The sequence below is a fragment of the Harpia harpyja genome, chromosome 9 (genome assembly GCF_026419915.1).
Source record: "Harpia harpyja isolate bHarHar1 chromosome 9, bHarHar1 primary haplotype, whole genome shotgun sequence".
NCBI classification, from domain to species: domain Eukaryota; kingdom Metazoa; phylum Chordata; class Aves; order Accipitriformes; family Accipitridae; genus Harpia; species Harpia harpyja.
In genome coordinates, this window is record NC_068948.1 from 10,623,562 (window position 1) to 10,645,721 (window position 22,160).

Below are 22,160 nucleotides of genomic sequence, written 5' to 3' on the forward strand. Positions count from 1 at the left end.
CAACCCCCTCAAATGTTGGGGGGAAAATAAACCACCACCATAGTTCTCACCTGACTTTATCGTGCTTTAGAAATGCACAATGTTTACTTAAACCTCCATACACTACAGGAAGGACTGGATTCTCCAAGTCATGAAACAGGACAGTAACTTGCTAGGAGAGCCATTACTCAGGAGAGGGACAAGAGAGCTTCGGGTCTGAGTCTTTTCATAGCAACTGATGGCAGAATACCCAGCACTTCCTACAGTCTCTGCAGGAGGAAGTGCACTGAAGAGAGATGCTGGATTATTTCCTGGTGTTGGCAGTAGTTTTGTGTGCTAATTACACTGGTGAAAACAATTTTCAAGGTTTCTTAAGACCTACAGTTTTGGACAGTCACTTCTGAAATGTTTAATCAAACAAGGAAAATCTCCTAAATGTGCTTCCCGTGTTAAAACAAAGTACACAAAAGGCCAGGCTAAGAGAACACAACTATTAAATGTTTTCATTTTTGCCAGTCTCTCTATCTTACTTCAAATCAATTTATATGCTGCTCCCAGACGTTACTGATTTGCTAAGACACCTTGACCAGGACAAAGTAAATACCAAAGTCTGGAGAAGACATCTATTCAGACTAAGTATGTAATAAAGAAAAGGCAATACAGGAGGAGATAATCACTTTTTACACATATTGTGGTTATGATGTGGAACTCACTGTGGCAAAAGTAATTAAAACCCACTATTTTTACTCATCTCATACTCCTACAATATACTCCAGAATAGCCAAAATGCATGCAAAAACAGTTACGTGTGGTTCAGTCTACAACTATAGGCTACATCCACCTTACAGACCAAATCTTAGAAGCCAAGAGAAGTGGCAGCTTGTTTGTATTATCCATTCTACTGGTACCGATTTTCAGTCTGCCTACAGAAATGAGTACTTCCTATAGTATTTTGCAACTTGCTACCCAATCACTGCTGCTTAGACAGTCATTAAAGAAACAAAATATATGTCAGACTAATGCCAATTGCCCTTTTTTTCCCTCCCCTCATCAACTGAGAGATTTCAAGAAACAAAAGCAAATAAATTCCAGGCTTAAAACCAGCTATTTATGATTACTGCAATATTTTTATCTACACATCTATAGCAGACTGCAAACATTTTACATTTATGACGTATATCAAGCAACCTGTTTGGTTTTGTTCCTGGTTTTCATCAAATACCCCAATCTTCCTGTATATGCAAACCTATACATGAAAATCAATAAATAGCAAAACATAAAATAAACATGCTCTCTGTAGCCATCACATCTGTAATTTTTAATAAATAAGTTATATAAATGATTCCTTTATATTTCATTACAAGTATCAATAACCTCCATACAAACTACTTTTTTATATATAATAAAGGGGGGAGGGAAATCTGACCAAAAAGCATAAATTTTGTTGAAAAGCTGAAAGATAACAGTGAGATTCTTTGTAAGATTCTCTGTACAAAACAACTAAGTGATATTTTCTGGACTGTCTGCAAAATATACATCCTTGGCTTCTACAACCCATAATGAAATTAGAATTAAGAACAAACTGCAGATGACTAAACTTCAAATTTATAGAACTATTTCCAAAGAAGTAGTTCCTTTGGTCTCTTACAGAAGAAAAAATTTTGAAGTTGAACAGAAGGTTTCAAGAATGACTACTATCCCCCTACAAATAAGCTTCAATAAGTAAGATAATTACTTAACACAAAGTCTTATTTTTAAGCTAGAATTCTAAAGATTTACAACAGAACAACAGAATGGCAATATTGGGTTCACAAGCTTTAGTATACTAATGTAGTACTTCACTAGGAAATGCTCTCTCAGTGCACTGATTATTATTAAATTGTACTGATTTAAAAAACAAAAAATTCCCACTAGATAGAAATAACAAGAAATAAACTGCATTTCCTGACTTGGAAAATGGTGCAGTCATTTCAATACAATGATTTTTAGGCATACCACAAAATAAGCTACCACAAAACTACAACATAAAAGCAGTGAAGTGATCTCCAGAAGTAATACCATCAGATACTGTTCAAAATCAGGTAGCATACAGAAAAGCCGAGTAACTGAAAATTTATATCCTCCAGCAAGTTACAGACAAATGTCTGTAATAAGTGATCAAAGTTCTGTAGTCATGGACATCAGCCATTTTTAGGAGCATTCACTACAAAGCTGACAGATGCTCAACTATATTAATGTAAGTGTGTTTTAAAGCACTGTTAACCTTGCTTGCTCCAATTAAACCAACCAAAACTTTTATGAAAAAAAAAAAAATTATATACTGTACTTCAAGAATCATTCCCCTCAAATTAAACAGAAAAAGTAATGTGAAAACAGTCAGAACTGCTGCATTAGAATGATTATCTTGAAGACGACACTCAGAGGGTAAAGCAGAAATTAAGGGCAACTCAACACTTTAGCGAACAAGTGCAAGAATGAAACCCCCACTATTTTACTCTACTTTCCAAGTACCTGTAAGTCACAATGAACTGATGAAGATATAAACATAAAGAGCCATCTGTATTTTTCTTTATAAAAAAAAAAGTACAATCAAAGAATCCAAAATAGTTAAGAAATGAATTAATTCTAGGGGGTTTTATAACCATTTGAAAGGAACAACAAATATAGTTCTGTGCACCCTGTATTTTCACTAATCCTCAACTCAGCCATAGCAGGGCCGGTGACTTCATGAACACTAGACAGAAATAAGCCCTTTTAAAAACCTAGCTTAAAAAAAAAGCCTCAGAGCCATTCTGCCATCACTTAGAAAAAACGTTATTCTTTTTTTGCCACTGAATTCAGTGGGACTATACTAGTGCATAGTTATCTTCAGAACTACAGCTATACTGTGATTTCATGTAAAGCAGAAGAAACTTACTAAATTCAATGAAACTGCACTAGTGTAGGTAGGATTAGAGTAAGACCTCCTGTTTCAACCTGGTAAGACCTACTTAAAGCTACTTTGACTTGATGCACTTCATTTGCTTTCTCTAATAATAAAAAAGGACATCCCTCCTCCTGTATGGAACTATTTCTTTCAAATTACAAAAATAGGATTGTCTTTGGGGAAAAAAAAATAAGAAACTTAGGTTACTTATAGGAAGCAGCAGTGAAGTGGGAAATGGGAGAAATAGCCGTATTTTAGCTGAATAGAATTGACACAGTAAAGCTGATGGAGAAGCTAAAAACATGAAAGGGAATTGGCTTATATTCTATTTATGACTTGTATCTGAACATTTCATAGCAGTAAGTCCACAACATTCTACAAAGCGCAATTCAAAAGCAAAAAGTTATATTTAGAAATATTAAAAATACTCAAAATTGCCCCCAAATCAGACTTCATAAACATGTTTTTTTTAAAATACAACCACCGCAGCCTTCTACAAATGGTGTTGCATATTATATGGAGTTAGTATTTGGTCCCGGTTTTCTTCATACTTTTCTATCATTTTCTGCATGTCATGGTCGGCTCCAATAACCTTGAAAAGAAGAACATGAACTTTAGAAATAATTGACACCATAAAACACGGTTGCTTTTGAGCAAAATAGAACAGGACTACCACTGAAGCCAAACCAATATACTCCTAGAGATCTGTCCAATTAGCTTTCTGTTCAGAATCTGGCATTCATTGAAAAGCTACATGTCTTATCCTGCAAACAATCACAGTGAACAGACCTTAAAATTCCACCAAAGAGATGTAAGATCAGACTTTTATGCTATACACTAGGGATAGCTGTAAACATTTTTCCAAGGTTTTCCTTCTCCAAAGGTTATTAGAAAAGCAGATTTATTTACTTTTACCACTAAGTAACACTCTTAATATTTGAAGAGTACAATCCTCCATATGCTTAATTGGTTGTTAACTAAAATAATACTCACAAGCACTGGGCAGGAAACTTCAAACAGTGTATGTTTAATGAGCCACTCTTCGTAGAGCTGATGAATAGCTTCTAAATAGTCCTAGAAAAGAGGCATTCAAATAACACATATGCCCACAGATGAAACACACATTGCAATTTTTATACATTTGGTAAGTAGTTAAGAACTATATATAAAAGCTAGCATCAGATATTTCCACTAACAAAAATAAAAAGCATCAGAAGGTTTCTGAGAAAAATTAATTCCCAGTATAAGGTTTTACTCCATGAAGAACCTCAAAGACACAGCCTACAGGAGCACAGGGCTCTCAGCTCCTTTTAAGATCAAGAACCATGTTACTCTCCCATAAGTGTTAATGTGGCTCAAGATTTTACAGAGAAAAATACAACAAAGAGAAGTAAGGACAAAAAGGACAAGACTGCAAAGAATATGTATTGAAGGCACTCTGTGTCAATACACTTTCCTAAAATTCCCAGTTCACTTTCTCCTAACTCTGACTCAATTTTCTCTAAAAGCACTTCTGCCTGTCATCAACTATCAGGTTTTTTTTTTTCCACAGAGACCACTTAACATTTTTCATTCATAATTGCTCCCCCCAACCCTCAGTAGAGCTGCAAAGTAACACAATGTCTCTTCAAATCCATTATATGGAGGATTTATTCTCCAAGACAAAATTCCACATGGCCCAAAATTTAACTCTTTCATGTATCTTCAACTGACAATGTCTTCTATTGAACTACCCAACACTAGAGATACCCTTGTAGTTAGTATACAGTATGTCTTCTGTAACTACATTTATTTCTGGTTAGGCTTTCTTTAGGAGAAAACTCTAATGAAAGGCCATTCTGTAAACTGTGACACAGAAAGTGATCATTCAGTTACTACAGTTTATTTTTAAGCAGATTCCCATGCTAACAATTTTCAAGAAGTTGCGGCTTTTCAGACACAGAGACACTTTTCATGCATAAACATCCCAGTAACAGCAGACAACAGAAAGTGCCCACATAAATCTTCAGCACCTGCATGCACAGGTATTTGTGCTTCAACTGGGTCCTTTTATGCCATTTAATGATACAAAAGCAATTGCCTTTTTACATCGTAGAGAAGATTAACAGTTGATGAATACTCCGCCTGAACAGTCAGCTATAGTACACTGATTACTAAAACATAACACTTGGGCAAGTCAGTGTGCATGATAGATCTTTTTTTTTAAATAAATCAAAATTAAATACTGAAGTTTTAGTTTGCAGTGGAAACAGCTGCACCACATTTTGGCAATACACTCAGGATATGATTTTAGTATTTAGATTGGAATCATTATGTTTTTAAAGCTCATTGTAACCACATATATTGAAGGAACTGCTTACCAGAGGAATGATCTTTTCCTCTTCTCTGCATCTTCTCTTTAACCTCTCATAACAAACTTCAGGAGAAGTCTGAAGATAAACTGTCGTAACAAAAATTGTAATAGTTATGTTCAAGGGTCAGCTTTAAAAGCAAAGAGGAAACTTACTTCACAAACTATAGAAGGAAAGAATCTTGACTTGGGTACCACCACTGAACCTCCCCTTTGGCGTTACTGTTAATCAACCCATGAACCACCCATGAATTCATGCTGTCTGATGCTAAACATTGCAACCACCATTATATTGAATAATGTGATTATTTATGACCCATGAAACAAGAACTGTTTTTTCTCCAAGTAAGGAAACCCACCCAACAAACATGGCCCTCCAGATCCCATCAAAATTTTACCTATCAAATCAACTGAAACATCAGTGTTGTTCTGGATCCAGTCAAACCATTCAGTTAGGACAACATAATCCACCTCTGGCATTTTTCCGCTGAATAAACATAAAAGTCACCACTCACTGAACAGCACGCACAGATCAATTCTAAACTCGTATTTTTTTCACCTGACTAGAATTACTCCCAATTTACTCCAGCATATGTGAAATGAAAAAAAGACCAATATTATGCCCACCCAAATTGAAGGCCTCATAAAGCATTGTTTATACAGTAGAAAGACCAAATCTTTTTCTTAAAAAAAAAACAAACACAAAGTTCCTATTATTAACAGTTACAAGCTATTTTCCCCATTACAGTTAAGAAATAATTACTTAGTGACTAAGAAGAAAAACATTACCACATTGACATTTATACAATAACAACAAATTAGTGTCAATGGTATTTATTGCTCAGGTTCTTTATATCAGGTTCATTTCAAATATATCTGAACTACTGCACTGCATGTCACCAGAAAGGCTTAATTTACTAGGCAGCAATGACAATTCATTACAGAAGCCATAGTAAAGAGCAGTGAAAAAATAATGACACTGAGTAAGTAAAATTTACTCCCACTGTAAGAAACATTTGTGGAAGGAGTACTGAAATATTCAACATGCTTAATCTGAACTCTGTATTCAGAGAGCACAGACAATATTGGAGACAACTGTCCCAAAGTTATCTCAGTAAGAATAATAAAATATCAAACAACTCATGTGAAAGGGAGCCTATAGAGGACGTACTAAGAATCACATATTATGTTTCTACTAGTATTGGAATCTTCACTTATTATCATATTCCTAAATAGTCAAATATTACTAGTTTTATATTATTCTGTCTTCAAAACTGGTGATAGTAACACATACTCCACACTCTTTCCTAAATGCCTCTGCAACTGAAACATAAAAAAAGAGATAGGGTCAAGAGGCTCCTGTCCTCTCTAGCTGAATGATTAAGACCAGCTGCAACATTTTAAGTAGTGCTGAAGGAAAAGATTCCATAGATTTCTAAACCATTCTCCTGGCAACGTGCTTTGATCACTGGCAAAACTGAGTAAAGATAATCCAGAAATATATTTCTGCTTAAGTATGCAAGAAAGCAAAACCCATATTTGTACCACCTCCCTTCTTTATCTGCCATCCAGCTGAATACCTTGCCTCCCAAAGCACCCAAGAAATGGGCTAACACAATTCACCACTATTCTTCTAATATATCAATTATATACGTTTCTGGGTAGCAGGCATATACATAAGCCAAATACTGATTCTGCTACTTTTCTCCAAGATATACAGGGAAAACAGGAAGGTCAAAAGGCATTAGAAATACGAAAAAGCTCCACTATTCTTACCCTAAAAGTCAGATACATCCAGGTCAATTCTGCATTGACCTGCCCTGCAGGCAACATGCCTTTGCCTCCCACACTGCCTGCATCAGTGGAGTCCCCTGGATGATCCTGTGAGGATTCTGGATCAGGCTCAAGATCCATAAAGATACAGGTAACGTAGGAGGCACAAAAGGATGTTTTCATTTCCAAAGTCTGCTGACACTTGACTCCTACCAAGTCAAGTTTTTACTGCAAAAGTTAAACATGAATGGAATGAGCTTTCTATCGTAAATAACTATGAATTCAAATGGGACAAAGTGAATTACTACTGCTTACCCTATAACATATCATGCATACTCACGTGCACTCATTTAAAATTCTTCTAAAGCTTTACACCTAACATGAGCGTGTCTTTCAGTGCTAAACTCAGATGTGCAATCGCAGTAAGAACTTGGACACTCATGCATATCTCTGCATGCTGGAGAAGCTCACAACAATTGCTCAGAATTTAAGCCTTCCATCATCATCGTAAATCTTACTCTATTTCTCTCTCTGGGAAAAAGCCTGCAACGCCAAAACACAAATACTGAGTGACACTGGATCAAAGAAGAGCTGGTATTCCTGATATTCCCACAGCTCTTCATCCCTTGCTTAAACTAATCATTCTCCTAAAGGAGAAGGGCTTGTGTAGACTAGAGATAACAAGGGATTCTTCTCCACCTTTAAGACTGGGACCCTAAGGAATACCTTCTCTTACAGAAACAAAAGCAGAAAATAACCTCTGCTCTTTGCAGCATGCTTGCCCCAGTCTGAGTCTTATTTTGAATAAAAAAGTTTTACTTCACTTTTACATACTTTTAATGGGACAATGCCTTCTATACAGCTATTTAACAACCCCTTTGCTGAAGACACCTGTTGAATAACTTGAGCCTGAGGGGGTTTTTTTATAACATTTTCAGCAAAGTTTAAAGATATGTCAGGTTATTTTTGTTTTCCAGACCTTTCATCAGACAGGCATCGTTCAATTTCTACAACAGGCAACCTCTCCTGTGTTCTCTGCATGATTTCCACATGTTGACTAACCTACATAAAAATTAGGATCACTCTCCTACAGAGACAGGAGGTTCCTTCTAGGAAATAGTAACAAGGAAGGAAAAAGCCTCTGGAAGACACAAAGGAATTTTCCTTTGCAAAGTCCGTTTAGTTAAAGAATGATTTTTAAAATTTTCATGCAGCAGTTGAACATAAAGCACAGCATGGGAAGCAATCGTTTTAAGTTATAAGGCCTTTCCCCTGCCACAGGGCACTACTATCCTTCTACATAAAAGTATCAAGTGTAAAGTTTGTATTTTCTCTTTGTTCCTCTGATGGCTAAGACACCATCTTCTAATTTTTAGCCCTTAACGTATCCACAGCCTTTTTGTATCTAATTATTCTTTTGTTACTATAGTCTTGCAATTTCAATAACTCCATTTTTTATGTTTGCACCCAGTGTGTCTGTAGGTGACACGTGTATTCTCCCAACCTTTCTATACAAGTACGTCAAGCTGGTTTTGTCTTTTTAAACAGGCCTTCCATTCTTTTGATCATGCCAGTATCTCAGCGTCACGCCTGTTTCAGTTTTAGTTCTAGTTCATGTATCATGAACGAGCAGTTAGAAGTGTAAAAAGTAATGCTAAAAAGCTCTCATAAAAGCTGTGTAGAAAAGCACCAATATTTCCACCTCCCTCCTGGAAGCCCTTTGCCAGATACATGCAAGAGTCACATTTACTCTTCTCTGGGCTATGCAATACTAGGGTTATTTTGTGATCAAGTTTTATTTATCTATAAATATATAAAAAGATCCATATATCTCTGCTTTTTGACTTACAATCTTTCCTCTTCAAATTGAAGTTTCTGTTGTCAGTTCAATTGAATGACAGAATTTATCAGCATACTCTCACCCTTGGTAGCAAAGCATCAATCCAAAGGCTGATCCAACAGGAGTAACCTCCTTCCAGCCTGATACGTGCCCTTTCAGTATCTCCTTTCAATGGGATTTCCTATCACATTACAACACCAGCTTCTGCACTTATGAATAATCATTCATGCAAGTCTCCCAAAACCTCCTTGATAATATGTGACTTCAATTCAGATCGATGAGAATGCCTTTGTTCGGGGGGGGGGGGGGGGGGGGGGGGGCTGGGGGTGGAACTTTACAAAACACAATTACTAGATTAGTCTAACATGATGTGCTAAATACTGAAGCAGATGAACAAACCTGCAGTTACTAAGATGACTTTCCTTGCACCCTAATATGGGCTCTACAGTAGTTGTTTTAAGTCACAGGGGTACTGCCTCTACATTACAATACTTTCTCCTAGTCTGAGATTTCACATGCTTTCATAACTCTCAAATGGTCTTTGTTTCTACTATAGTTGTTACTACTATTTCCATACTCCCATCATCATCCTGTCTTTTCTTAGATGCAGTCTTCTTTCCTGTACACAGACGTAAGTTTTAGTTTTTGAGACAAGTCTAGTTTAAAGAACTACAACACATAGGATAGGGCAGTGATCAAACAACATGGAGTAAACCTATAGAACTGCTTGCCATAGGATGTCCTGGAAACTAGAGGTTTACACAAACTTAGGGGAAAACTGGACAGGTTCATGGAAAATACATACCCTCTGGGTTACTAAATACAGAGAAACCGCTGCTGAACAAGGAAGTCCCTAAACTGTAAGTTACTGGATGTACTCAGAAATTACCATAAATGCTAACCCTGTTCTCACACCCTTTTCAAGTACTTTTGGCCATCACTGGAGACAGGATATAAGGGAGGACAGATTTATTTATTTTTCTAATGTGACTCAAAATGCCTATTTTCATGTAGTCCCCATTTTTCCTTGTTTTATTTATAATCCTTTTATAAACCCTTGTATCATATTTTGGTTTGTTATTGGTAGCATCAGCTGGCTTCTAGCTTGCTGTAACAAAACAAAGCAAATGCCTTCTGTCCAACATTAAAAAGTGCCGAAGCCACAAAACATCTTAGATGCCCTTAAAAATGTTATTACAAAATTAATACATAGAGTTGACAAAAGCAAACAGCCTCATAGCAACAAAGTTCTCAGTCTTTGGGACAAAAGCACTTTGTCTACAATGGGGAAAAAAAAAAAGTCATTAATTAAAAACAAGAAAGACATTCCAGTACATTTCCATTGTATGCAGACTGAGATAAGTAATGTCTCTTTGTGTTTGCCTCGCATCTTACTGTGTCTCTCCCAACTTTCAAAGCAGTTCCAGTAACAGCCTAGGAGCTTATGTAGCACGGATGCCATCTTGTGGCACACAGCCATTCTCCCCGCAGACAGGGGCAAGAAACTGGTTTTGTCCCTTAAGACCACTGAAAAATCCATTAAACAACAATCTGTTACACGCGCTTCTCAATAGAAGGTCAGCATTCAAAACAACAACAAAAAAATCAGCGCTGATTACTGCACTATTTTAGTTAGTATGGGATGGGCAAGTTATACATCAGCCAGGTAATAAATGCTTTTTCTATTTCAGGCCACAATCTTATCCCCCAGAACAAAATAACCCAGGTTAGACCCGACTGCTCTACCCCTGGCCCAAGCACACCTGGAGGTGGGGATCTGATTCAGAAAGTGACATTTAGAGACAAACAGCTCTTGTTCTTTCTTTACTTACTAGCCTACAAAGGTTTGCAGTCTATTTTGATCATATGAATCCTGATTCTGAGCAACAGCATGTGACTAGAGTTCCTGCTTGTCATCAAGTTCATGCTTGCAAGAAATGCCAATCCTGGATCCAAGGTTGGATAATGCTATCTAGCTCTCTCCCTCCTAGTCTTATTCTTTATATCCTCATGATGTTTTACCTGTTCAGTATGTGTTTGCTTTGATTTAAGCAAGACTGTTGTATTCAGCTGGAGAGCAGATAACTTCAATAAATGGTGTTCTAAATAATAAGATGTTCTAAATATACAAGAGCACTTCTGAAAAAGGTTCTCACCTGGCCCATGTCCTGCAGGTTTTATTCTACCAGTGAGCAGCACGTCCCATACAAAACACACTGCCACTCCAACACAGAACTAACAGATTTCACAGACCACTTACATCCAAATTACCAAAGAAATCATCAGTTGATTATATTTTTTTAAAATCTAATTAAGCCAAGAAAGTAAAGTAGAAAACCATATAGCATACCTTCGATACAGGTTTTCTACAAAAATGTATTTTGCACTGTGAATTGATCGCTCCATCATTCTTATGGGGGAAATCTACAAAATAAAACTTGACAGTCACTTTCCAGCATGTTTGTTTCTTTTCAAGCTCATATTGCGCATCATGTCCTTTACATTATGAAATACATTAACATTTTCAGTTCTTCCACATCTTGTGATAAAAAGAACAACCCTAATCTTACTTATGGTCACTGCATTATTAAACACCTACATAACTAATCTGTTTTTCATACACAAGTTTCAAAGGTAACTGCAAAAGCATTCAGCTGAGCACCTGAAGTTAACCAGTGGTACAAAAAAGCAGCAATCCACTTAGGATTTGCAGAGCAACAGGAACTTCCACCTTCAGGTGTGTCACTGTGTCAACAGCACAGGCCTAATATCAGAAAAACTATAACAAGAACACAGAACTTTTTAAAGAAATAATTACAACTGACAAAGCACTGGCCTTAGCCAGTCGTGCATGTGTTCAAACAGCACTTCATTTTGGAGAAGAGAGATTCTCTGACACTCTCTGGCCCCTGCAGAGCACAGCAACCATGGCAGAGCTCTTTCCAACCAGGTATTCTGCACTTTAATGACCACAGAAGCAACAATTGCTCCAGCAAGGTGCAAATGACAGCAAAGCACAGATTGAAACGCAGGGCGATCCTCAGGAATTTTTGAATGAACGTTTTCTGCAACAGAATGAGATTTCTATTATCTTGAAAAAAACACCTCTTCCAAATAGCTAATGATTGTATGTGCAGTATCCCTATCATATGTGGTACTTCTGAAAGTTTGCCCTCACACAAACTCAGAAAATATAATGCAAGAACAATCATTAAGATATAGGCATGCCACATAAGATCAGATCTTGTAATCAGGCAATGGAGGACTTAGCACAGAATGTAACAACAGGTGTTTGACAGAAAGAAAAATGAACAGGTCCTGATAAAAAGGTAGAGTGTGCGAATTGATACAGGAAAAGAAAAAATGACAAGGAAAAAAAGGATGCAAACCATCTGAAAAAAAACAGTAGAAATTTTAGTGGAAGTATTTTGGACAAACACAAAAAGCAATGGCTAAATTTGTGCTAGACAGCATGGAGCAGCAGAATGAATACTAACACCATCTTTAAGATTACCTAATGTTTGCCAAAGATTTGAAATAGCTAAATTTATATCGAGACCAATTACAGACAAGTCCCTGATGTGTGGTGAGGAAGAGATTTGTTTAGTCTAGCTCATAAGGGTGGTGCAAAAAAAAGCAGTATTAGTTTGGGGAAGTAAAAGTTCTGAGCAGCTAGGAAGCAGACGTTTCGCCCCTGGAGCACGAGTTGAGCGTATCAACAACATCTCTGCACCACAAAAATTCATACTCACTGCAGGAATGAAGAAGGAACGTAAACAGCATCTTAACTTTTGGATACAAGGTTAAAAACATTTATTACTTATAACTGCATCTAACTCCTTTTTAAATTAAAAGAAAAATATGTTTATTTACCATTGGTCTGGTATGCTGCTCCAGCATTGTAAGCTGTATGTAAGTCTGTAACGTTATCCCCCATCTTGATGCATCTTGGTACATTAAGCCCTGGGGTTAGAGATAGAAGCAAGCCAGACAGACATTTCAGTTCGGTCAAACAGCAAAAAAAGTGGAAGTTGGGTATTTTGTAAGCTTTTGCACTACAACAGAATTGCTAAAAGTAGTGCACTAAAACAGCTGACACCAGGTTTGAGAAGAATTAAGGGATCATTTGCTCTCCACAATGCAGATATAAGAATTACAGTCCTGGTCCTTTGAGACACTTAAGTGGGGCACTTGGAATGCTCGCTGAAGTCAACAGGAATTAGTTCCTCTGCACCTGGAACAGTCAGGACCAAGGCATAGCTCATATGAGACAGTTCAAATACGTTTAATAATTAAAAAAGACATGTCTGCTACTCTATTTTTGTGCACTGACAGACTCTCAGTACACCCAGTCCACCCAGAAATGCAAATATGGTTCCAGTAAGTATGTTCTGGGCCTCAGAAAAGGTGTCTTTTAACACAGGCAACTGTTGTTCCCAAAGGATCCTCAAAGCAGTTCTCAGATCTTCCACTCTTTGATTGCTGCAATTCCACACACACATACAAGCAACAGTCTATCCTGCAAAGCAGAGAAAAGATCTGACTCAAAATAAAACATTGCTCAGTGTCTGTTTGCTCAGGTGACAAGCTTTAAGTCAGCAGCACGGCTTCAGTCCACAGATCTGACCTCCTCCTCATCTCCTTGTCCAAGATCAGAACGAGAAAGTATTCTGAAGTGCGCAGATTGCCGAGATAATGTGCGACACAGCCAAGCATGCCCCATCCCTTTACTAATAGTAAGAAATTAAAGCATTAGCAACTCCTAGTAGGGAGAATTTACTTTTCCAGAGGACCTATGCTAGCAGTAATTACATCAAATACACATTAGGGCACATGTGGTTTGGAGTGTATCCACACTCTGCTGTGTTGACAGCAAATTCCACATGAGCTTGAGCGCAGGTACCCATCTCAGCCAGCGATGAGGTTTTTTGCAATGGAGGTGATCATACAAGCAGGGAAGACTGACATCAGAAACCACTTCAACCATCCCAGCAAAAGCATTATCTGCAGATGTAGTCAAAGCCCTGACTGCCGTCTCCAAGCTCAGCTGTGACAAAGGGACATACTTGTGGGGAATGGTTCCAAGAAGCGATGACTACCCAAAAGACAACAGAGGCTCTCAACACCTCACAGGACTGAATTTTCCGTATCTTCAGCAGTCAAACAATATTAACTGATCAGATGCACCTCTCACTTTCTGAGGTAATTTAATAGCAAAGACATTCCTTCCTTCTTTGAAATAGGCATAAGTAGATTTAGAAACAACTGTCACACTCAGGGCTTACCTTTCTGTGAGTTTCTTTAGCTCATACCCAATAAAAGACCCAGTACTTGCTGAAACCACATTTTATATGCAATGTTTCTATTATACGCATGTCTTAATCACCGTAAAAGATCTTTTGCATCATGGAGCTTCATTTTTTCTGTATGAGATTATGACCACACCTTTTGTAACAGTTTTGCAGATTGGTAAGAAGTCCTCATGCATGTCATTCTAGAAGAACAGGAATTGTAATTGTAGAACTAATTTGTGCCACTTACCAGGATATTATGACCACGAACATTCCTCCACTTAGTCACCGGTTCTGTCAAAACCTTGTTAAAAAGAATTGCTCCATGTTAAACATGTTTTAGATTCGAAATACGTAATTTGACCCTACAAGTCTACAACCACTTTTAATGAATACTCCATTCAGTAAGTCAGAGTATTCAGGACTTGCATTGGAAAGCTCATCCCTCTTCAAAAAACAGCACTGAATCCTGTAATACAAAAGGTAATAATCAACACCGTTAAAAAAATAGAGAAACATCATTATACAACATCTTTTTAGCATTTTTAAACCTCCAAAATAAAACACTGGATTGATTACCTAACGAGCCTGGATATAATTTCACTTTTTTGAGTCAAAATCAGTGCAATGTAAGGGCAAGAATGGCTTAGCTGAGCACTGACTGCATTTCAATGACCTGCTCATTGCCCCACAAATTAACACTTCTCAGCAAAGGAAGAGAGGATCAGAACGCTATCATATTACTTTTCATTTTATTTTTGTGATCTAACAAACAAAATGTATTCAAAACTTTTACGAAATTAATCAGAAAAGCTTCTACCCTGAATAAGTAAAATCGCAAGTGACTTATCTGGTTCAAACAGGGTCTAAAACTCCAACAACACTGTACAGCCAGGCCTAAGAGAATCTGATAAGCCTGGGAAGTTAACTAGCTTTTAAAAAATGTTGCACTATATGCAAATTAAAGTTTGCTATCCTTTGAGTTAGTAGTTACTTACTCCATAAGGATCATTCCTGTTACCAAAATAACATTACCAAATAACATCTGGCAACCCAGCATTTCCATGAGGAATCCTGAGACTTATTATCAAATGTGTTTCCAGATCTGCCAGGAAAAGTATTAATATCTGACGTACACAAAAGCATTGCTCACTGAGGTTTGACCTTGATTTTGTTTAAAATACAGTAACCCTGCCCTTCCCCTAATCTTGTTCTAAGCAATATGAAATCGAATACCATCACAGTCTAAGAAATCCCCAGAAAGAATTCTAACAGATTTTTCATTTTTTAAAAAAGCCATCCATTTACTGGGATCTCAGTTACATGACATCAGTATTTTTACATCATTACTTCTTTGTCTCTACTTTGCTTATTACAAGATATATCTAAGATTTAAGTGACATGAAAGAGCAAACGAGCATGCCCAAACATGCCCAATCCACGTGGGTTGCAGTTATTTTACAGAGGTACAAACTCTAATCCACAGGTTTTACTGATATTTTGGCATCCAGTACTATATTACATATGATCTAAATCTCTCTTCTACAATGTGACTATAAATAGTTGGGGAGGGGGGGGAGGGCAGCCTAAACATATGCACCAATAAGGGCACTGGCTCACAACCTGCTGCTCCTTTCTCATTAGCCTAAGAAAGGACAACACTTCAAAAGTTAACTGTCAATTCTGTCAAGACAAGTAACTGCCGAATGATGTAAATAAAGACAAAGAAATGTACATCCAGTACCTCAATGCTGGTAGTTTGTGCAAAATAATCCAGGCATGTTGTTTTTCCACTTGCAATGTTTCCCTCTATACATATCTGCAGAAAAACAGTATCACCTTTAAAAATCATGCTATCACATAGTAGCGAACGGCCGATGTAAAAATATACTCTTTCCATATCAAATATACTATTTCCTTATAATGTAATAGATTAGTTTATAGGAAGACATTGGGGATCAGTTTGGATTTTGTGACTCCCCGCAGACCACCACTTCTTCTCTCCCTGACATACATATACCAACTGTCTCTTTACCAGGCAAGGGGCAACCTTACTTTCTGGTACCCCCTGCAGAGTCAGCAGCCTGCCAGTGCTTCCAGCTTCTCACCCCCTTCCCATGGCCCCCATGCATTTCAGAGGGTCACCTGCTGTGCTGCTGCTCCTCCACCCTGTCTGCCACAACTCACCTCAGAGACTTCAACTTAACTTTCAACTTAAAATAAAGGCCAACTGAAGTAGTAATTTCAGTATCCATTAAATAGATAGCTTAAACATTAAGATGCATTAGATTTTTATTTTTAGAAACCTGCAGTTACAATAAACTAAAAGAATTTTGTTTCAGCTGTCTTAAAATAATTTATAGCTAAAAGTAATTAGATTCCAAAAAAAAAAAAAAACCAAAAAAACCCCTCACAGGCAGGGCTGTGTAGGGCAACTCCAATGCTACACACACAACACTGACCCCAGACTGACACTTGTCCCTACACAATACCATGCGTTTGCACAAATCCCTCACGGCTTTATTGTGATTTACAGAACTTGGTAAGTGTGGGTTTGCACCGAATTAAGACCCAGTAAGGGACCCCCCCACCTGACCACCACTCAGTAAAACAGCCCCGTCCAACGGCTGCCAATATACACACACTCAGATTATAACGATATTAGAGCTTGCACATTTTATACAGTTTTCTAAACAAATGCAAATACTTACAACTGTCTTTCTATCACCTTCTTTTATCAGATGTTTATCTAGAATGGAAATAAACAGGAGTTACAACCAAGAAGGAAGTCTTCCTAACTTACAGTTATACTGAGCCTCTTAAGGTGAGCCCCTCCATGAAGTTTTTAGGTTCTCTATTGCTCAATATGAGTATTTGCTAAATTACCAATCTTTAAGGTTTTATGTAATCATTGGGTCATGTAACAGACACGCTGTGGCATACACTGACACAGTTTAAGCCCAAGTTCTCCATTCTCCTTGGCACTATGACGAGTCGAATGGTGAGCGCCTACACTCTTTCAGCAGATTTTTGTTACGCTGACTGCTCTTCAGTTAGTTTCCATTGGGCAAAAAAATGAATTTTGGAAAGGCCAGTCATGGTGCGACGCCCGCGGACCTCACAGGCCTAGCTATAAAGTCGGGTAAGGATGAAGGTTTTAGGACACCTCCAAGACGAGCAGTTGAGGTGCCGTATATCCCAGAACTGCCCCCGCACCACTTCTGCGAGGAACGGCGGCACCGCCACACCCTGCGCAGAACAGAACGCGCGAGAGGGGACCGGCCGCCGGCTCCTCGCTCCGGTGCCACTCACCGGTGCCGCACAGCTTTGGGAGGGCTCGGTCGAGCAACGCTCCTTGCACACGCACACGCAGACACACACACACGCAGACACACACACACGCAGACACACACACACGCAGACACACACACACGCAGACACACGCACGCACACACACGCACGCACACACACGCACGCACGCACACACACGCACGCACACACACGCACGCACACACACACACGCAGACACACGCACACGCAGACACACGCACACGCAGACACACGCACACACCACCGCATCCTGTTTACCGCTCGCACAGCGCCGAAGCGGCAACGCGTGCGGAGGTGGGGTCCGTCCGCTCCCCGGCCGCCGCTCCCGCACATCCCCTCCTCCCTTCCCACCGGGTTCCCACCGCTGCGCCGGGACCGCGGCACCCCCCCCCGGCCCGGCCGCCTGCGAGGCCCGCCCAGACTTACAGCCGCCAGCGCCGCTCGGGCCGGGCCGGCGCCGCAGCGCCAGGCCGCCCGCCGAGGAGCCCGCGGCCGCTCCGCCCGCGCAGGCGGCTACCGGCGCGCCGCTCCCTGCCCCCCGCCGGCCCCGGGCCCCGCGCAGCGCCGCGGGCCGCGCCCAGGCCGCGCCCAGCCGCCACATAGCCCATCCCCGCCGCCACCGGCCCCGGCCCCGGCCCCGCCCCGCTTCCGGCCGCTGCGCGCTCACTTCCGCCGCCGGGCGGGGCCGGGGCCGGTGGCAGCCGAGGGGCGCGGGAGCGGCCCGGCCGCCATGGCGGCTGCGGCAGCGGCGGTGGTGGACAGCGGCTTCCTCCGCTCCCCGCGGGGCGCTGTGAAGATCGCCCGCGCGGTAGGCCCTGAGGGGAGCGGGGCGGGCCGGGCTCCCTCCGCTGCCGAGAGGGCGGCCCCGGCGGGGCACTAACCCCCCCCGCCGGTGACTGTTTCTGTCCCCTCAGGTGGTGGCGTTCGTAACGTTCCTCTGCTTCGTGGCGTCCCGCTCGGGCGGGGCGTACACCGCCCTGGCCCTCATGGAGACGGTTATCACGGCGCTGTTTTTTCTGCTGTACGTGCTAAAGCTGGACAAGAAGATGAGGTGGCTCTTCTGGCCGTTGGCGGTGAGTAGGGGCCGGCCCTCGACGGGGAGTGGTGCGGCCCGTTCTGGGAGCGCCGCTCCGGAGGGGCTGCCGGCCGCCCCCCCGGTCGCCGCTTCCGTAAAGTTAAAGACAAAAAGCAGGACTTCGCTTTTGTTGAGCCAGTTTCTCCTGACAGAGGCGGCAGTGCTCTCTTGCATCGGTTCCTAAAGAGCTGGCTCGTATCCGTTAACAGTCCCTCCGGTAATGAGCATCATTTGCTCAACTCGAAAGTGCTGTACTTGTCATCTTTCACATCACAGATTAAAGATACGCTTTCACGTCAGCGTTAACGAGGTCTCCTCTTACCTCCCTTTTTTAAATTTATTTGCTGCTTTAGTCTGCCGAGCGCAGCCAAGTTGCATAAATTTGCCTGCCAAAAAAGGAAGGTGGTAAAATGAGGAAGTTTTATCACAAACGCTCTTTCTAACATCAAACCACTGGGTGTCACTATCGACCTCGGGTGGATATTAGTGTAATGCCATTTTCATAGTAAACCAGCAGTTCTTAATGATGCATACAATATCGGGAGCTGTTCACGTTCTTCTTCAGGTGTGTATTTCAGAATAAATACTTTGCTTCCACTGGCTGTTTCAGGATATTTTCAACTCGGTGATTGCAGCATTGTTCCTCCTCATTGTGTGCCTGTTTGCAATAATAATCAAGACCAACAATGGGACACTGGCTGGAGGAGTAAGTAGGAAAATTATTAACGAATTTCAGTTCTTACAGTAGACACGATGTGAACCTCTTGGTATAATTCCATTGTGGTAAGACCACGGAAACAACTCTGTCATGGAAAAACGTATGCAGAAGTCGCAAACAAAAGTCAACACACATTCAATGCATCTCACTAAAAAAAATACAATCCTCAAATCACTAGTAATTTACAGATATTACTAGACTTAGGAATTACTACAGAGAAGTACTAACACTGAAAACTCCTAAAGTTTAACTGAGTAACCTGCATTTGCTTCCACAGCTTGAAATTCTAGGTGGGAGAATCGTTGGCTCTTTTAGGACTATCCAGTATGATTACACTATTTAAGAAGAAATGCCTACAATCCTGCTAAAAAAAGTTGAAACTTCTTAACAGACATGCTGGTACCTCCCTCCTGATGTGTATATTATTTTTTCTGACACAAACTGAGAAATTACAGCAGTTAAAAAGGTTTTTTCAGACTATGATTGTAAGATTTTTGTGCCTTTAAGATCAAGCCAGTTTAACAATTTAAACAACTGGTATTTTTAATTCAAGTAAAAACTAATTAACATTAATAATAAGGGGGGGGGGAATCAGTTTTGAAAGTATTTAAGTCTCTTGAAGTACAAGATAAGCTAAAATGTGATGAGCAACCAAAAGAAACCCAGAACTTGCCACATGGGTTTTTCAAAATCAGCTTAAGAGGCAATGAGGTGGAAAGCTGATGTCTTCGCTGGCAACGACATCCAAAGCAAAAAGGAGACTTTCTGATAAAGTGACAGGCTATGCTAGAACCTAATTTATATTCTCAACTGTGAAGTTAAGTTGGAAGCAGGAGACTAAGCAGGCAGCTTGGAAAACAAGTTCGGGCAGGACATATGACATCTTCAATGTTGGGAGAAACAGAATTGCCCCGAGGCCTGTGCTCCTAGGGCGCAAACTGCCTGGAACTGTGGTCTCCTGAAAGAGCTTGCCTTAGCATTACTCCCACTGATCAGATAATTCCACTTTAAAACATGCTGGCGTAAAACAACTTGTGTGCATGTAGGATCAGGCCAAAGGGCAAGAGCTGAGTGAGTTAACTCAGCAGCTCTTTTGCCAGTCGCCCGCCTGAAGTTTTATATTTTTTAAATACTTAACGTACATTTTCTTCAATTTATTTGGAACATGTTTCTCACTCAGAGCTTCAGAGGAGAGGAGCACTGGTTTTTTTTCTTGCTAGGCTCGTTTCTACAAATGTTAACTTTTCTCCAGGCTGATGCCATTAATTAGGCAGTCCTTGAAGAGACAGAAGGGTTTTCATTTAGGATAAAAGCATTGTCTAGCATAATGCAGCATTAGCTGAGCTTTCAAGGAGAACACATCATCTCCAAGACGGCACACAAACAGCAAAACAAGCCAGGGTGTAGACTGCTGTATGGGATTTAAATACGGATGTTACTTAATTTATCAGCTGTCTCACATCACACATATATTTAGAAGGCCAGAAGCAAGTTAGGAAGATGTGTTTACTGCTTCTTTGAGGAACAGTAGAGGAGTAACTACAGTAGAAGATAAGAGATTGTATGGGGAAAGTAACATTATTGTTATTTTTACAGGTGTTTGGTCTTGTATTACTTGTTCTCTGTGTTGTCGATGCAGTTCTTCTTTTCCAGAAGATTAGCCTTGGTGGACCAAGAGGAAGGAATACTCCTGCAAAATAAGATTACCATTTTAGGAAAGAACACTTTCCTCACTGATGACCGCTTTACTGTTTCCTTTTAAAAAATTTGTATTGTCAGGTGTTCACCTTTGAATTTCCTGTGCATTTGTGTACATTTTTGCAAGTATTGTTCCTAAGTTTTCCTACGCTTACAAATGTACTTTCAGTGTTGCAATTTCACCATTATGAGCTTCACAGAAAATTGTTCTGTTTTTCTAAACTTAATTCCATTTTCACCTGTATGAAACTTAAGTTTCAGAATTGTCTCTCTGTAATAAAAAGAAAATACAAATAGGCTTAAGTGCATTATTTATTTTTTTTATTTATTTATTAAGAGCACTTGAAGTAAAAATTACTTGATTTAACATACCAGTAAACATCTTTAGGAACACATTTTCTTCACCCTTAACCTGCGTTCCTCGTGGCATAGATCAGCGTCCTGGCTGGTGACTCTCTCACGCCACGTGAATGTTTTATTGCTGTGGGACCTTTTGAGCCCCAGGTTTTCGTTTTTACGTTCAGAATAGCACTGAAAATAACCCCACTGCCTCCCTAGCATAACGCAATCGTGACTGGGCTACAGTGCAGTGAAGACAGTAGGTAAAATTAAATCGGTGTTACAAGTAAGTCACGTTTAAGCGGCTGTGAGGACTGCTGCTGCAGACGCTCCAAGGCCAAGGGTGCAGTTGTGCGCCCTCCGAATTACTCCAACTGCCCGAACCGAAGGGCAGCCACCCCCCCCGATGGAAGAGGCTTTCGGGGCTGGAGAGGTGCCACGGACACGGGCGAACAAAGGCAGGGCACACGTTGTGAGCGGGAAGCGGGTGCGCTAAAACACTTCTTCGGGTACCGAGGCGTGCACGGACCCGGGGGGCCGGCCCGGGCCCCCGCCGTTGCGGCCGGGAGGCGGGCGGACCGGCGGCACAGCCGCCCCCCCGGCCGTGCGTGGCGAAGGCGGAGCGGTGAGCGGCTGCCGCCGCCGGCTCCGCTGGGCCCCGGCCTGCGGTGCCTGCGGCCCGGCTCCGCGCCGCCCCGGCGGGATCCCCCCCTGCAGCTGCGGCGGCGGGCAGCAGCGGGGCTCGGCGCTGGGACGGGCTGCGGGGCGGCCGTCGGCGCCCTGCCCTGCCCCCCCGTCGCCCGCCCGCCCCAGATTTGGGGATGCTGAAACTTTTTTTCAC

General features: G+C 40.8%; 2 protein-coding genes across 2 annotated transcripts in view; one reads left to right on the top strand and one right to left on the bottom strand.

The window, feature by feature from the left end:
* The window catches only part of CKLF (chemokine like factor), a 100,077-nt gene extending 78,794 nt beyond the window's left edge, over positions 1-21,283 (top strand). Inside the window, exons 2-5 of the mRNA XM_052797664.1 lie at positions 18,207-18,297; positions 18,404-18,562; positions 19,175-19,270; positions 20,879-21,283. Of these exons, the coding sequence (XP_052653624.1) occupies positions 18,220-18,297; positions 18,404-18,562; positions 19,175-19,270; positions 20,879-20,983 (438 nt within the window). The 5' untranslated portion in view covers positions 18,207-18,219 and the 3' untranslated portion in view covers positions 20,984-21,283. The remainder of the gene's footprint in view (positions 1-18,206; positions 18,298-18,403; positions 18,563-19,174; positions 19,271-20,878) is intronic.
* TK2 (thymidine kinase 2) lies at positions 1,066-18,117 on the bottom strand. Its single transcript, XM_052797665.1, has 10 exons — positions 17,916-18,117; positions 16,871-16,908; positions 15,904-15,978; positions 14,410-14,463; positions 12,742-12,831; positions 11,219-11,292; positions 5,654-5,742; positions 5,266-5,345; positions 3,899-3,979; positions 1,066-3,497 (listed from the first exon to the last, which is right to left on the bottom strand). The coding sequence occupies exons 1-10, from the start codon at positions 18,088-18,090 to the stop codon at positions 3,399-3,401; spliced, it is 855 nt and encodes a 284-aa protein (XP_052653625.1). The 5' UTR covers positions 18,091-18,117; the 3' UTR covers positions 1,066-3,398.
* Positions 21,284-22,160: the final 877 nt, after the last annotated feature.